General features: G+C 46.6%; 1 protein-coding gene across 1 annotated transcript in view; it reads left to right on the plus strand.

Annotated features, from left to right (window-relative positions):
- Positions 1-318: 318 nt before the first annotated feature.
- The window catches only part of MYL10 (myosin light chain 10), a 160,596-nt gene continuing 146,002 nt past the window's right edge, over positions 319-14,912 (plus strand). Inside the window, exon 1 of the mRNA XM_069614990.1 lies at positions 319-428. Coding sequence (XP_069471091.1) covers positions 426-428 — 3 coding nt within the window. The 5' untranslated portion in view covers positions 319-425. The remainder of the gene's footprint in view (positions 429-14,912) is intronic.

The following is a 14,912-nucleotide window of genomic DNA, read 5'->3' on the forward strand; positions in this document are numbered from 1 at the left end:
ATGTGCTCTTTCTCCGTGAGTCCACTCCCTTTCCACCGATGTGACGCAGACCAGATGTTGACTGCAGAAAAGCCAAACCTGCGGACTGTGTCAGTGCTTGTTTGGATCAGGGCCTTTTGCCCTGGCTTGGGAGCTGTGGGCGCTCTTCTGCCTCGCAGCCCTCTGCATGCCTCGCGCCTGGCTCATCGCACCCTAGTGTCCCGAGCAGCACTAGGATTCTATTGTCCTGCTCCGGGAGTCCAGCACAGATGCTTGGGATGGTGCAGGGATCCAATTACTGCACATTTCCACCGTCGCATCTATTGTCTAAACTTGGAGCAGGAATATTTTTACTCCTGGGTGACAGTCTATATAAAGAGACAATCGCTATTGTGTGCTCGCTGGTGTGTGATTTGCCACAGGAGGGACAGAGCGACGAGCACACTATGGTAGGACTGTGTTCATTGCCTGCAGCCCATTTGTCATCTCTCTGTCAGTCTGTCCTCCTTTCTCTGTATTGTTTCTCTATCTGTTCAGCTACCTCGGCGTGCCTTTGGTTCCAGCCTTGTTCAACGTTGTGTGTATCGATATATTTATCAGTCTTTCTGGTCAGTCGTGAAATGTTTCGTCTGGCACTTTCTCCTGCAGATCTTGGTGTATCCTGGTGTTTTTAAAAACAGGTTTACTTTTTCCCAGTTCATTTTCCAATAGGGATTTGCAATTATAAAATTCTTCACTGAATTAGGCCCTCAAGGTATTGACCTCATACACCCTGCAGGGATTCGAACCTGTGCCCTGCAGAGGAGAGCAGTGCACCCTCTAGCGGTGCGTTTCTCCACCAATGTGCCTATGCATCTGCTTATGTATCTGGTTAGCTCTTATCTTTCTTCCAGCCTGGCTGGATATATGTCTACCAAGCCTTCACTCTGCCTATCTATCTCTCTATCTCTCTATCTCTCTATCTATCTATCTATCTATCTATCTATCTATCTATCTATCTATCTATCTATCTATCTATCTATCTATCTATCTATCCCTCTACCTAAAAATGTGCCTTTGTATCTACATGTCTATCTCTTTACCCAGCTCTATCTATGTATCTGTGTATCTATCTATCCCTGTATCTAAATATTTACCTATCTATCTCTCTATCTACATGCATATCTATCTATCTCTTTATCCATCATTCTACCTATTTCTCCCTCCATCTAAATATAGGCCTATCTATCTCTTTATCCCTTGCTCTCTATTGATCTTTCTTCCTAAATATATGCCTATCTATCTACCAGCCTAGCTAGCTATATCTTTATCCATCACACTATCTAGTTATCTCTCTCCCTCTCTCTCTCTCAAACTCTCTTTCTAGCCCTCTATCTAAATATATGTCTATCTCTCTACATGTACATCTCTTTTTCGTTATCCATTGCTATATATTTCTCTATGCCTCAGTTTAAATATATGCCTATCTATCTATCTATCTATCTATCTATCTATCTATCTATCTATCTATCTATCTATCTATCTACCTGTCCTGTACTTGCATATCTGTCTACCTGTCTAGTAGTCGGTTTACTGTAACTAGCATGCCATTTGTCTACTTGTCAAGTTTTTGTTGTCTTTCTACAAAACTATCTTTCTATGTATCTACCATCCCTGTGCGGCTTCTCTGGTCTTAGCCTCTTCAACCCTTTCTCGAGTCCTACTTCCTCATCTTACTCATCTACCGCTACCGCCCCTAGATCCAGTGAGATTCTAGTCCAGTCCTGTTTTTTTCCTTAAAGTCAGGGATTTCCCTTACAAATCCGCGAGTCCAAGTCCCAGAATCAAAATAAAAACAGGACTGGACAAACACCTGCCGAACGGAATGGAGCCTGCTGCCATGTTGGCCAGTGTGCTCGGTGCAGCTCATGTCTAATGCGATTCTATAGGCAGGAAGCAATGGGCACTGGCTGGAAGCTAATGTAGGAGTGCACACATTCAAAGGGGGACGATTTGAAAGCAGCCACAGACGCAAAGTGATTAAACCTGGGCAAATAAATGTGTCCGAACGCGAATCAACCACATTTTCGCTGAATTTGGGATTCATGGGATTCGCTAATTTTTTTGAAAGACTTGGGTGACAAGAGTCAGGTCAAGCTCAGGAAAAGTTCACGCTGAGGATGTGTTGCCGTAAACAGTGGGTTGAAGGACCAGGCCCTTCCCTGCCAGCACAAGTTCAAAGCAAATCAAGCATAAGCGAAATGGAAAAGGTCAGAACATTTCCTACCGGGGATGTTCAAGGAAAACATAGTGTCTAATTGACTCATGGTTTGCCACTCGCTGTTCCTTTGATATAGAAAGCAAAATTAACTCTTTGTTTTCAGCTGACAAAAAGTAATCTTTTTTTTTTTTTAAAGTACTGTGGAACTATGGCGAGTGTCTTTCCCAGGTATAGAGCACATAACTTTGCAATAATTCCCAACGAAATATTATTCATTAATTTAACAGCGGATTGATGAAAGCCTGCATCATGATTGTTTGACATGTGACTGACTCTGCCTTATTGATTGATTGATATTTTATTTCTATCGCTCTCGTACACAAGTGTTTCAGAGCGCGGAAAGGGAAGGGAACATGGGAGAACAAAATAGCGATCTTACTAGGCCCAGTGACATTGAGAACGTGCAAGTGCATGGGAGTGGGGGAGGGGAAAAGTGCATGGAAGGAGGGAGAAGTGGAAAGTGCGAAGCAGAGGAGAAACAGATAAATAACAATACATAAATAATTAAGGCAACAAACAGTGCTAGTGCAGCCAGCAATTTGCAAGTGCTAGGTTTAAGGCAGCAGACAGGGTAGGTCTGATCAGTGCAGGAAGAAAAAGTGGGGGGGGGCTTTATGGGTACAGATACAGTGCAAGGGGTGGCCCGGAGGCAGTGCGGGAGGGTGGCAGGGTGAGCAGGTACCTGGGCCCGAAAGACAGAGGGTGGCCAGGTGCACGGTGCCAAGAGAGAACAGATAAGCAGGGGAGAGGGGGAGCAAAGGCAGAAGAAAAGAGGAAGGTCTTGAGGTGCTTCCGGAACCGGAGATGGTTCTCCTCGAGTTTTAGAGTGGCAGGGAGGCTATTCCAGAGGGAGGCCCCAGCCAAAGACAGAGATCTACCCCCAGCTCGTTTCTTCGAAAAACTACTGACCCTGAGGGAGTTGGAGGTAGAGGAGCAAAGAGCTCGAGAGGGGAGGTATTTGCGGAGGGATAGCTGAAGGTATTTTGGACCCAGGCCCCAGAAAGCCTTGTGGACAATTGGACTTAGATTTACTTGTTTTTATGAAGTTATTGACTTTGGACTTATTATAAAATAGTTAAGCTCAGGAGTGGCAGGTGCATTATCCTGTGGATTTATTTTACAGCAGATTGAAAGTGCGATTCTAGCGATTTCTTGCTGGATAACTTTCACAGATGCAAAGGACTCCATTTCCTGTGGCTAACCAGCCTTACGCACACCCTCACCCCTCCCTTTTCCATAACCTTTCTCTCTCTTCCTGCAGATTTGGAAGTTATTTTGTGTATTCTTTTTTTTACCCAAGAATTTGAACGTGTCGACATTTGTGTAAACTTAATTGCAGATTTCTGGCTTGTAAAGTCAATTTGCCCACATTTGGGGTGAAGGAAAATGCCGTGGGAACCCGCAAACCTTCTTGAATCTCACTTGGAGATTCAATGGAGCCCACAAATTACTTTGGAGAAAGTTTGACCAGGCCTAGAAATGATGATCTATGATAACCTTAAGAATATAAACACATAAAAAGATTACATTAAAAAAAACAAATAATGTAAACACACTCACAGTTTTAAATGTTGAATGCCACTGAGTTCTTGGAAAAGAGGTTCCAATTCAGTGTTTACCGGTATATTTTGTGCCTGCCAAGGCTTTACGTTTGCTTCAGTTGCTGACACATAGCATGACTGTGCAGAAGACGGGAAGGGCTGGCACCACTTCCTTTGTTAATTACAATTCATGTATTTCCTGCTGTCAGTCCAGCACCACAAGCACAGCCTCGCCAACAGCTACTGGGCATGGCTCAGACTGCAGAGTACTGGGACAGTGTTCTGCTTATTCCAAATCAGAATTCGCCTGTAGGGAATTCGGGCGATTTCAGGGCAGGCTGGGGCAGGGTCAGACACACACCAAGCATATGGGGTCGGCTCTTGCCCAGGTCACTGACCTTAGAGGCTCCAGCCTGTGAAGAGAACTCCTAATTCCCCTATAGGTCAGCAACCTCCTTTTCTGCTTGGCAATGCGCTAAACACTCAGATTTGTTACACTCGAAAGAGAGCACAAGAGCAGTGAATTTCAACAGTTTTCTGAATGTAAACCAGTATCCAGTGGTGATCCACAGGGACAAAAAAAATCAGGCTTAGCAGTGCTTCATTTGTCAGAAAAAAAGTGCCACGCCCCAAATATTTTCTAGCACGCTAGTGACACTGTGGTCAGGCAATTCCCCACCATTGCTGCCACCACCCACAGCAGCAGCCCACAGTGTCGACACATTTGGGGTTATACTACAGCTCGCACCTGTTCATTGGGCTTGATGGATGCTCTGTTGTAATTGCTTCTTAATCAGTCTGAGTCTGAGACAATAAGTGCTGGGGCTCAGGAATAAGAGCCAGGGCTGAGCCCTGGCAAACACCCCCAGAAATTAAGCACTGGCAGGATACCTTTTGCCAATCTTGTTCCAAGACAAACGGCCTCTAAATGTTGCTCTCTGCCAATTTGTGTACACACTGTTGCAAAGCAAGGAATGAATGCAGTGAGAACCCCTTGTGGGCTGTATGCTGGCTACAAGGTTGGCCTGGGCATAGTTTGTGTTCGCCGGCCATTAATAACCGGGCAGGAGGCGATATCACCTGTCTTTTCTGACTACAAATATAGCTCTCAGTTTGCATGCCTCTGCTGTGATGTCTGCAGCATTATCCTTTTAAGGTGTAGTTAATGGAGTCCGACTAGTGTCTGAACTGGGTGCATTGTTGGATGGTGTGCTACGGAACGTTGGTAAGGGGCTTTCAGAGGGCGTCATATATGGCTTTGTGGATTGGTGGTTATCAATAACAGCTGGTGACATCATGGGTGAGGAGAGTGAAGCCCAAGTAGTCTGACTTTTTCAAACCTTAATATGGAACACACCAACCCTGCTGGTGCATTTTTGTGGTCTAGGTGCTCACTAGAGAGACCAATGTACCACCAGCATGTTAATGAAAGGTAGCAAACCCTCCATCTTACGCTGCTTCCACACCAGCAGATAATGAAAACATCAAGTTATCTAGTGCCTCATTTCAGATTACTCCTGCTTTTAAGTGCTTTAATAATAGCTGCTATTATTATCCAGTGTCTTTAGGGTGACCAGGCGTCCCAGTTTGGGGGTTGAGAGCAATCATAGTTTTTTCATATCAGGTCCCCCAGTCCTGACAAGTTCTAATAAATAGTTGAATGTCTCTGTTTCAAGAAAGAGTTTTGATGCAACATCCCCGTTAGAGGACTTCTTTGGAAAAAAGCGAGCTAAGGTCATGTGCAGCTGCAAGCAAAGCCTGGTGCTTAATGCAGAGAGAACAAAGTATCTCCTATTGCTCCAAAACGGTCAGAGGCCTCAAGCAGGCACAAGAAAATAACATTTAATTAAACAGAGGATGCAAGAGTGTTCGGGGGTAATGTGAAGGTGAAAAGGGAATGATGGAGAGATGAAGTAAGAGAAGATGAGCATAAAGAAGGGTGGGTTGAAGGACAGGAGGGCATAGAAGTGTTAGATGTACCCCAATTGCTTCAATAGTGTGTCCTTCATACATACAATGGGGGTATTACAAGTGTGCTGGTCGGGAAATAAAGTGCTGGTAATTCCGTTTACCTGCACTTTTTCCAGACCACACTACTGCGAGATGTAATGCTGATAACACTGATGCCAGAAACACCGCACACTGTGCCACCGTTGCCAGTAGCACAGTCAACGGAAATATCAGGACCTACTGTAACACGTGCTGGAAACCCTAGCACAATGGAAATAAGGCAGCATACGAGAGTGGTTTTGCCAGAAACACGGCACATAAATGCTGGGACTACTGGCAAATCTGTGCCAGAAACACTGGCACTGTGGTGCAGGTGGAAAACGGGCCCAGGTGATGAAGAACAGGCCACAGGTGCACCCAATAGGCACTGAAACTGCTGAAATGGACCACACACACACCACAAACACTGACCAATACAACTATGCTGCCACTTATAGTTGTAGCAAGGGACCTGGAGGTGCTGCATGCTGGAGTGCAGCTGTATGAACAGGAGCTGCATCAGTGGCAATAGGAGGACAGGCAGAGGAGGAAGAGAAGTAGGCAGAAAAGAATGATGATGAGGCACAATGCCATGCAAGTGGTGGCGCAGAGGCTTGCAGCAATACCCCTCACAAAGGCAACATATTGGGTCCTGACTGATGGGGAGATCCATACCCTGTACATCTAAACAGGGAAACTATCCTGGAACTGGTGGAGCTTCTCCAAGATTACATTGAGAGCAGCATAGGCATCTGGACAGCCATACCACCCCTGTTGAAGCTGGTGTCAGTGCTGTACTTCTGTGCCCGCTTCCCAGGATCAACCCATGACTCCATGGTCCTACGGAACAGCACCCCGCCGGCACACATGGCACGTTATGGGGGATAGCAGACCTGCCTATTGAGTGAGTGAAAGCATAACCACACACACCGCTACCATGCAAATGCTGGCCCACAAATGGCATGCACAATTGAGTGGCCATGATTTACATCAACCTCACCAGACAGCTTTGGGACAGCTCATCCCATTCTGAGCACATATGGACAAGCGCATGCAATGCACTACCAGTACCAGAATGCAGCACAGCCATAATCACAAATCCCAGCATACCTCTACACAGTCCCACCTAGGCCCCTGTGACACATGCATTGATGGGACAAGGTGCATGCATGGGCACACCATAACTGTGTGTGATCCACAGTCACATTCAATACAACAGCAGTGCACCATTACACACACACATCAGATGTCAATGTGAAAGTGAACACCAATGCACTCCATGCACTGCACAGTGTACACTCGCAGACACAGTGTGCTGAGCTACCGCTGGAAGGTGGGTAGCTCACGGGTGGAATCCCAGTGGGAACTGAAGGGAGAGGGGCAAGCCATCCAACCCATTCCATGAAAGGCCACAGTGGGACCAAAGTGGGGATTGGCCCTCCCTGCATTCTGTGAATGTTAGCCTACACGCAATGTGGATGCGAGGCAATCGCAGTGAAACCGGCATTATGGGTGCCATCCACTGTGTGCAGTCGTGGCAGGGGCAGGTCAAAGTCCAACCCGGACATTGTTGACACACAGACATATGGGTGACTCATAGGGCCTCATTACAACTCAGGCGGTAAGGGGTTTACGGCAGCGTTAACAGCGCCGACCCTTACCGCCTGATTACGAGGTCCCCTAGCGCCATGGTGCTTTTAACACCTGCTTTTAGCAGGTGTTAAAATCCATGGCGCTAAGGGACCATGGAGTTAATTACGCCACCGTAAATTACGGTGGCGTAATTAACGCCTTCCCCACTCCCATTATGCCCTATGGGGCAAAAATGGGAATGGGGAAGGGTAAATGGGGATTGGGGACTTACCGCCCCGCCTAGGTCGGAATGGGGCGGTAAGTCCGCCAACCACCATGGCGTAAACGTAGTTTACGCCATGGTGGTAAAGTCACGGCCCAGGCGGTAACTTACCGCCTGGGTCGTAATTTGCTGGTCAGTAGGCTACCCCCAGCAACCCATCCCAGGTACCCAAACCCTACACACACAGCATGTCCAGCATTGGCTGTCACAGGGTGCAGCAGGGTACATAAGGGCCCGCTAGTCCACGGTCCCAGATGCATGTGTCAAACACACAGACATTCAGGGATCAAAGCACTGTCCAGCCACATGCATTTAACGGCTCACCTTGTGTCCCATCCCTTGCAGGTGATTCAGATTATCTGCTACTGCCGTGGTTGATGACCCCTGTTAGAGACCCCCAGACTCAGCAGGAAGTGCCCTACAATGGTGCCCATGTGTGAACCCGGGCAACTATTGAGCAGATCTTTGGACTTTTGAAGGCACGGTTTTGATGCCTGCATTGGTCGGGGTTGGGGGGCTCATGTACAGGGCAGAGAAGCTGGGGAAGATAGTCCTGGCCTGTGCGATGTTACACAATATATGTGTCAGATGCAACATACCCCTGCCCCCGGATATGGACATGCCACCAGCAGAAGCTGAAGATGATGGAGATAGGGATGCAACCCCAGCCATACAACAACACGTACACATGGATGTCAGGGATGGGCGTGTAGCCCGTCAGAAAATAATTGCCAACTTCTTTTGACCACCCATCCACTGCACACAACCCATGCCCCTCACTGCATGTTCGATCCAGTACCAATAAAGCAGACCACACCAATAAGGAATGTCCAGGCATTGATTTTTGTGTGCGTAACAAGTTTTATGTATTATTTTGAACAATGTGCATTCAACACTGTGTGCCCCACTCCCCCTCCCCGAACACTACCTCCCCGAACACTCCCTCCCGAAACATTCCCTCCCAAACACTCCCTCCGCGAACACTCCCTCCCCAAACACACCCATAAATCAGATAGTGTTGTTATTGCTGCGGGTCCCAGTCACTTCCTAGGCTTTTTGATATCACAGGCCTTGTCTTGTGCAGGTGAACCTGACAGCTGCTGGGAGCGGTGCCTTGGGCTCTCCTGGTATGAGCTAGCTGGTGCGGTGATGGTTGAGGGGGGGTCTAATCCATGGACGACCCTGCGGTTGAGGGCCGCCTGCAGGGTGTGGGTGACGGACTCTACGAGAGCTGAGATGTCCTCATTCCCCTCCCGGACCTGCTGTGCTAGCACAACCAGGGCAGAGGTACAGTGGCCCAGGGCACAGGTACAGAATTGTATGCTGGCCAGCACGCAGTCCCGCATCGGGGAAAATCCTGTAGCTGCTGCCTCACAAGGTCGCCCATCTCATCATGCCTCTGTTCAATTCTGAAGATGCGTGCATCCATGTCACGTATGTTTGCCATTGTTGTTGGTTGTGGGCTATGTAGGTCAGAGGGGCTGCATGTTGGCCTATGGTATGGTGTGTGGTCCGGGGAGCCATCCGTGCGGACCCCAGCTTCATACACTGCAACTTCATCCGTCGATGTTCCCGGATGTGAAGGGTGCTGGTGTTCGGTAGACACTGGCCGTGTTGGCGGGCCAGAGGGCTGCACTACAGGGGTAGGTGGTTGGGCTACAGTGACAGGTGACACCACTACAGGGGCAAGTGGTTGGGCCACAGTGACTGTTGGCACCATTAGAGGGGCGGGTGGCTGGGCCACAAGGCCCAGGGGCTGCGTTGCTGCGGCAGGCATCGGTTGTGCTGTGGTGCTGCAGGTGTTGTCCTCTTCTTTTGCATGGCTGGCTGGGATGTCCGCCAGGGTGGCTGTCAGAGGATGTGCCTGTGAGGATGAGATGGGCATGCAGTTAATCACCTTTGTGTCATCCAATGGACTTGCAACACACAGATACGTCATTGTGTTTAATTCTGCCTGGACATGGTTTCTGGGTGTCAGGACAGCTTTGATGCATGCGTGCGTGTGTGTGTGTGGTATGGATGCAAATTGGTCGTAGTGCAGCCACGCTACCATGTTCCGGTGTGCTTCGTGTATGTGCTACTTCTCATGTTGTCTCTTTGTGCACATGCCCGGAACTCATGTGCCCATATGTGTTTGAACATGCATTTGGGGTGCAATGCTTGTGTTCTCCAGGCAGCTGTATGTGCATGGCCCATTTCATGTAGTAGGTGTGTTTTTCGGTGTTATGCAGTTGGACCTGACTCCATGATGTGTGTGTTGCATTTCACAGTCAATTCAGGTTTAGTGTTTTGATGTGTCTCTTACTTGCTGCTGTCTGCTTGCATCCCGGCACTGGCCTCTGCCGCTCATACTCCCTCAATCCCTTCCAGGTGCAGCACTGTGCTGCAGGTCTCCTCCCAGGACATTAGTCTGATTGGGGGAGAGAGGGCGTCCCGCCTCCAGTTGCATGACATTCCCTCCTGTGGGCAGAGAGCAGGTTCCTCACTATGAGGTGGTGGTCGTCCCACCTCTTATGGCAATCTTTAAAGGGTACGGGGGACAGAGTCCATAGCCAAGACCTTGTGGGCCACCTCCTCCCATATTGCCGACTTTCTACGTTAGCTTGTTCACCTGTGGTCAGTGGCAAAAAGTTAATTTGCATTATCCATAATTGTTTCTGTTAACACAGTTAGCTCTGTCTCAGAGAAGCATGGCTTCCACTGACGGAACTCTGGGACAAGTGCCTTGAATAACGCTGTCATGGTGTCAGTGTTTCAGTGAGTGGATGGCTACAGGAAGTGGGCAATTTTATATGGATCGTGTTTTTCAAAATGGCCACCAGCGAGCTTCCAGTTCCTGTGATGACGCTGTTTTCGGTCCTGGTGTTTCTGTTGCTGGTGTTACCATCATCGGTCGCCCCATTGACAGTGTTTGCAATGTTTGCCTGCCGGACTCAGTGTTTTTTGTTATGGAAACACCAGCATTTCTTGCTTTTGCCAGTGTTTCTGTCATGCCGGTGATACCAATTCTGGTATGGCGATTTGCGTGCTCCAGCTGGGTTGTAATGTGTCAGTGATTCTGTCGTGACTGTTGCCAGAAACGGTACTACCGAAATCACAGAATCACTGGCACTTTTGCTCCGGACTCTGAATGAGGGCCAATATTTTTATTAGAACAACCCAGCACTCTGCAGAAAGAGATTCCAAAGCTCCCTGACCAGGTTTAAGCTATTCAAAATGCTTCTGAAATGTTGTAATAACCCTAAAATAATTGTTGAAGAAGGCATGGTTACCCCAAACCTTGCTGAAATGAAGGGACCCTGATCACCCCATCATTCTGTGGGTTTAGTCATTCTGATCTGCCATTCATATTTGAGGGCTCAGCCTTTGATGTCCTTCGAAGTCTATTGTATTGACTATGCCCCTGTTTTTCGTATTTAAATTCTTGTCAATTTTAATTTCACAATAGCCATTTGATGGACCTTGGAAGGATTATAATAACATGGGTTGTTCTGTGCTTCATGTCGTATTCTTACAGCTTCTCAATTCATCAGTAAAACGAAGGGCAGAATTGGCCCTCTATACTAGAAATTCCAACGTGCAGGTTGACCCCCATGCTTAAGGCAAGTAATTACATAGTGCAGCTTACCAGTTACCACCCAGTGTGTGTGTGCCTCCGATTCTTGCTGCCAATCTGCCTATGCCAGTTTATCAACTACGGTGGGCACCTCTGTTCTTGCCACTGGTCCTCTGACACCACATAACCCATCAATAATTGTACACTGCGTATGATGTTGACTATGCCGCTGCAGCCACTAAAAGTCCTCTTTTTCCTGACGAAGGCCCAGCTACTGCTGATGTGGCACCAGGCCTGGCCAGTATTTATGTCTGTATCAGCAGTGTTACTTTCACTTGCAATGACCTCTCCTCCAAGTAGAATAACTACAACCCTCTTTTTCATGGCACTGCATTTGTCAGTCATGGAAGGATGAAGCGGGGAGCCGGCCGGGTCGGGTATCACCCCTGCAGACTGAACACGGCGACCGTTTCACTTGCTGAACCACAGTGCTGGCATACTATTTACAATAATAGTGAAAGGGTGCTATGAGAAAAATCACCAGTTTGAAGCGATACCTGGAACAAACTCTCGCTAATTTAGGAGTATGGATGCACTCCCTGCCTAATGCAGCCAGTCTGCTTTTTAAGACTACCACAATGACAGCATAAGCAACCTTTTATATGGACTGGATTTCTGTGGAGATGTTTTGCACCTGAGAAGCAAACATGTAAGAGTGAAATATGTTGCTTATCAATTCACTGAGAGGACAGGAATGCCACAAACCCAACAAGATATTTATATTCCTGCATTAACTGGAGTATCCTATTGCTGGAAAAGGATTGTGCCCCGAAAGATTCAGGTGATATGGCCCTACCACAGTTTAGTTTATTACAATGTATAAAGCGCGGCAAACCATAAACAGCTGCAGATTGTGTGTGTAATGTAATGTAAAGGTGCTCTTTTATACCACATCTTCTAAAATTTTGACGACGTCTTGTAAAATTTCTGTAAGAGAAGTGAGACCCTCGAGGGGGGGGGGAGAGCGATGGGGGGTGAGGGATGTGGAGGTTCAGTTGGAGAGGCATTTGTGAAACCGAAGGTGTTGAAGGGTGCAGGTCGTACGTACCGAATTCCTGCGTGCTGGTATGTTTCAAGGTAGTATCTGGCATTGCAACCTGGTTGTCTAACTATCCAGAGCGGACAGCCCCAGATTGATTGGCTGCCAGAGTGGGACTAAGGGGGGAAATTGACAGTGAGTGGGCGTGTTATGGGACAGTGCAGAGAGAGCTCTCCATTGCTCCGCAGTAGGTAATGTGGTGGTGGGATGCTAGCAGCTGCTACACTGCAGTGTGCATCACGATGTGTGTGTGTAGTATATGCTGGCTGGCAAGAGATTCAAAAAGTGAGTAGGTTAGTTGAGGGTGGAGGGAAACGGTCCTGGGCTGCTGGTACTGATCAACACTACACGGTCCTATGTGTGTTTGGTTACGTTTTCTAATTATTGTTGGGTGGTGTTCATTTAGGAAGGCTAATAAAGATTACACAATAGTAAAATACAATAAGAGAACAACAACAAATGTAAACATTCATAGAAATCTATAACCACTTATATTAAGCAGTACACCCTTCCAAAATCACTTGCCTGAATTCGAGCCTTTTTTTCTCGAAAAAACACTGGGAAGGGAGAACCATAAAGTTCAGTGAGGGTGTGCCAAACTGTACTGCTCCAGGCATGAAGGCTGTTGTCCCCAGTCTTCTGTGTTTAGTGCATAGGAAAACAATAACAGATCTTTTGTACAATTGCACAGATCTTGTGATTTTGAAAAGCGAGTGACTTGAAAAATTGCGGGGTAACACACAAAAAGGGTGACAGGAGGGGAAGAGTACCTCGGAACAGTAGTGACAGCACATGCAAAGAAAATGGGAGGATATATTAGCCACACGCCTTTATGCCAGGCAAAAAAGGCAATGGATGGAAAGTCCTCATTGGAATACCAATGATACAGCACAAGTGGAACGATCAAAGTCTTTAATGGGGACACAAAGTCTCAGCTGCAGGAGTCCAAAAAACCACAGGAGTTGGATGGTGACAAGAGGTTAGGGGAAAAAGTGCACAACATTACAATCATAAAGGCATAAGGGAAAGAAGCAGACATGTGTGTGCAGGAGGACCTTGAAAAAGGAAGGCAGGTGGATGGAAGAAAGAGTCAGGCTGGAGCTAGAAACAAATAAGGATGTCTAGGACCGTGGGTCCATGGACAGAAGGAGCAATGTCATTACCAATCAATTGGATCTCAACCCAATTAGGAGTCTGCCAGTTTTGGCTGATCCACTTATCTCTTCTGAGATAGTCACAAAGTTGGAGAAAGTATCTGGTGTGATATGATTTTATTTGCAAGAGTGCATGCTATCTGAATATTTAAAACATGTGAAGCCAAAGGCTGAATTAAGAAATGCTGGTGATTCGAGATGAACAAATATGGCTGAAAGCACTAACCCCCTACCTGAAAATGGCCCGGTAGAAACAATTCTAAATTGAAATCCAATAAATGATCATATCCAACCATTCCATAATCCATCCATTGCATTCCATAGAAGGAATATACCAGTAACACACCCGTCCTAAGAGCGCCTGGCTAAGTTCTTTAACTTGGTCTCCAGACCATTAATGGTCAGTAGAGACTGCTCCTGTGGGCTGCGAGCATCAAGTCATCATCTTTGCCATAAGTCTATCAAAAACAAAGAATTTGGTCTCTGCGGGGTAAAACTGTAAAGATATAAATAGGATCCAACAAGAAATTGCTACATCCTTTTGTTAATAAATGCCTTTATCAACCATGTATTGAATTGGAAAGATCCCATAAAATCGTTGAAGGGTGGACCATTTTTGCAGGTTTGACAAAATTTGATAAAGTATACAGTGGGTTAACTAAAGGGCTTTACTGTCAACATTAACATTAACGACGATCCCTTCCTTTTGATTTAGTGTGGGAATTTGACTTTATCAAGACAATTGCAATTAGAGTAGCAATGCGTTCATTCTGATCTTACATGATTTGTTTAATGTTGGGTCCTTTCAAGAGCTTCGCAAGTGCGGGCTGTGTGGTGCAAACGGTGAGCAGAATAGAGTGGTGGTTTACTCAATGTAAGTGGAATGGGAGGAAATGGTGGTGAATTTCTCATTTCAGAAAAGCCGCTCAAGGTGTGTCCCGTCCTGTGGTTGGTACTTTAGCCGATTCTTTGTTGGTGGAGAGAGACTTTGTATCTGCATTAACTTTCTTCTCAAGACAGATGATGAAGGTTCCCTGTATTGTGAGGTTTTGGTGGTTGATAGATAGATTAGAGACCATTTCAGCAAATTTGGAAGATTATGTATATATGAGAAGGCATTCCACCATTCCGCAGGAAATTTCTTCAAATCCCATTTCAACTAACTTTTAAGAACACATTTCACCAGAAATATAGATGGGGTTGGGTTTGGGTATACATTAAGGTGGGGAGATGTTGGGGGCGTGCAGGGATCTCCCCCACATTTATTATCAGTGAAAGGTGCTAAAAAAAAATAATTAGGTGAAATGGTATTCAATTAAATATTTTTGATGGAATCACGTAGATTCTATGAGAATGAAGGTTAGTGTTGACGTGTATGTGATCGAGAAGACTAAAAAGAGAGATTCTCATTCTGGGACATAATGGAAGCTTGGAGCTTTAAGTTTGATGTAATATCTGCGCACAATCCTGTTGGCAATC

The sequence above is a fragment of the Ambystoma mexicanum genome, chromosome 9 (assembly GCF_040938575.1).
Source record: "Ambystoma mexicanum isolate Mex_15411 chromosome 9, UKY_AmexF1_1, whole genome shotgun sequence".
In the NCBI taxonomy this organism is placed as follows: Eukaryota; Metazoa; Chordata; class Amphibia; order Caudata; family Ambystomatidae; genus Ambystoma; species Ambystoma mexicanum.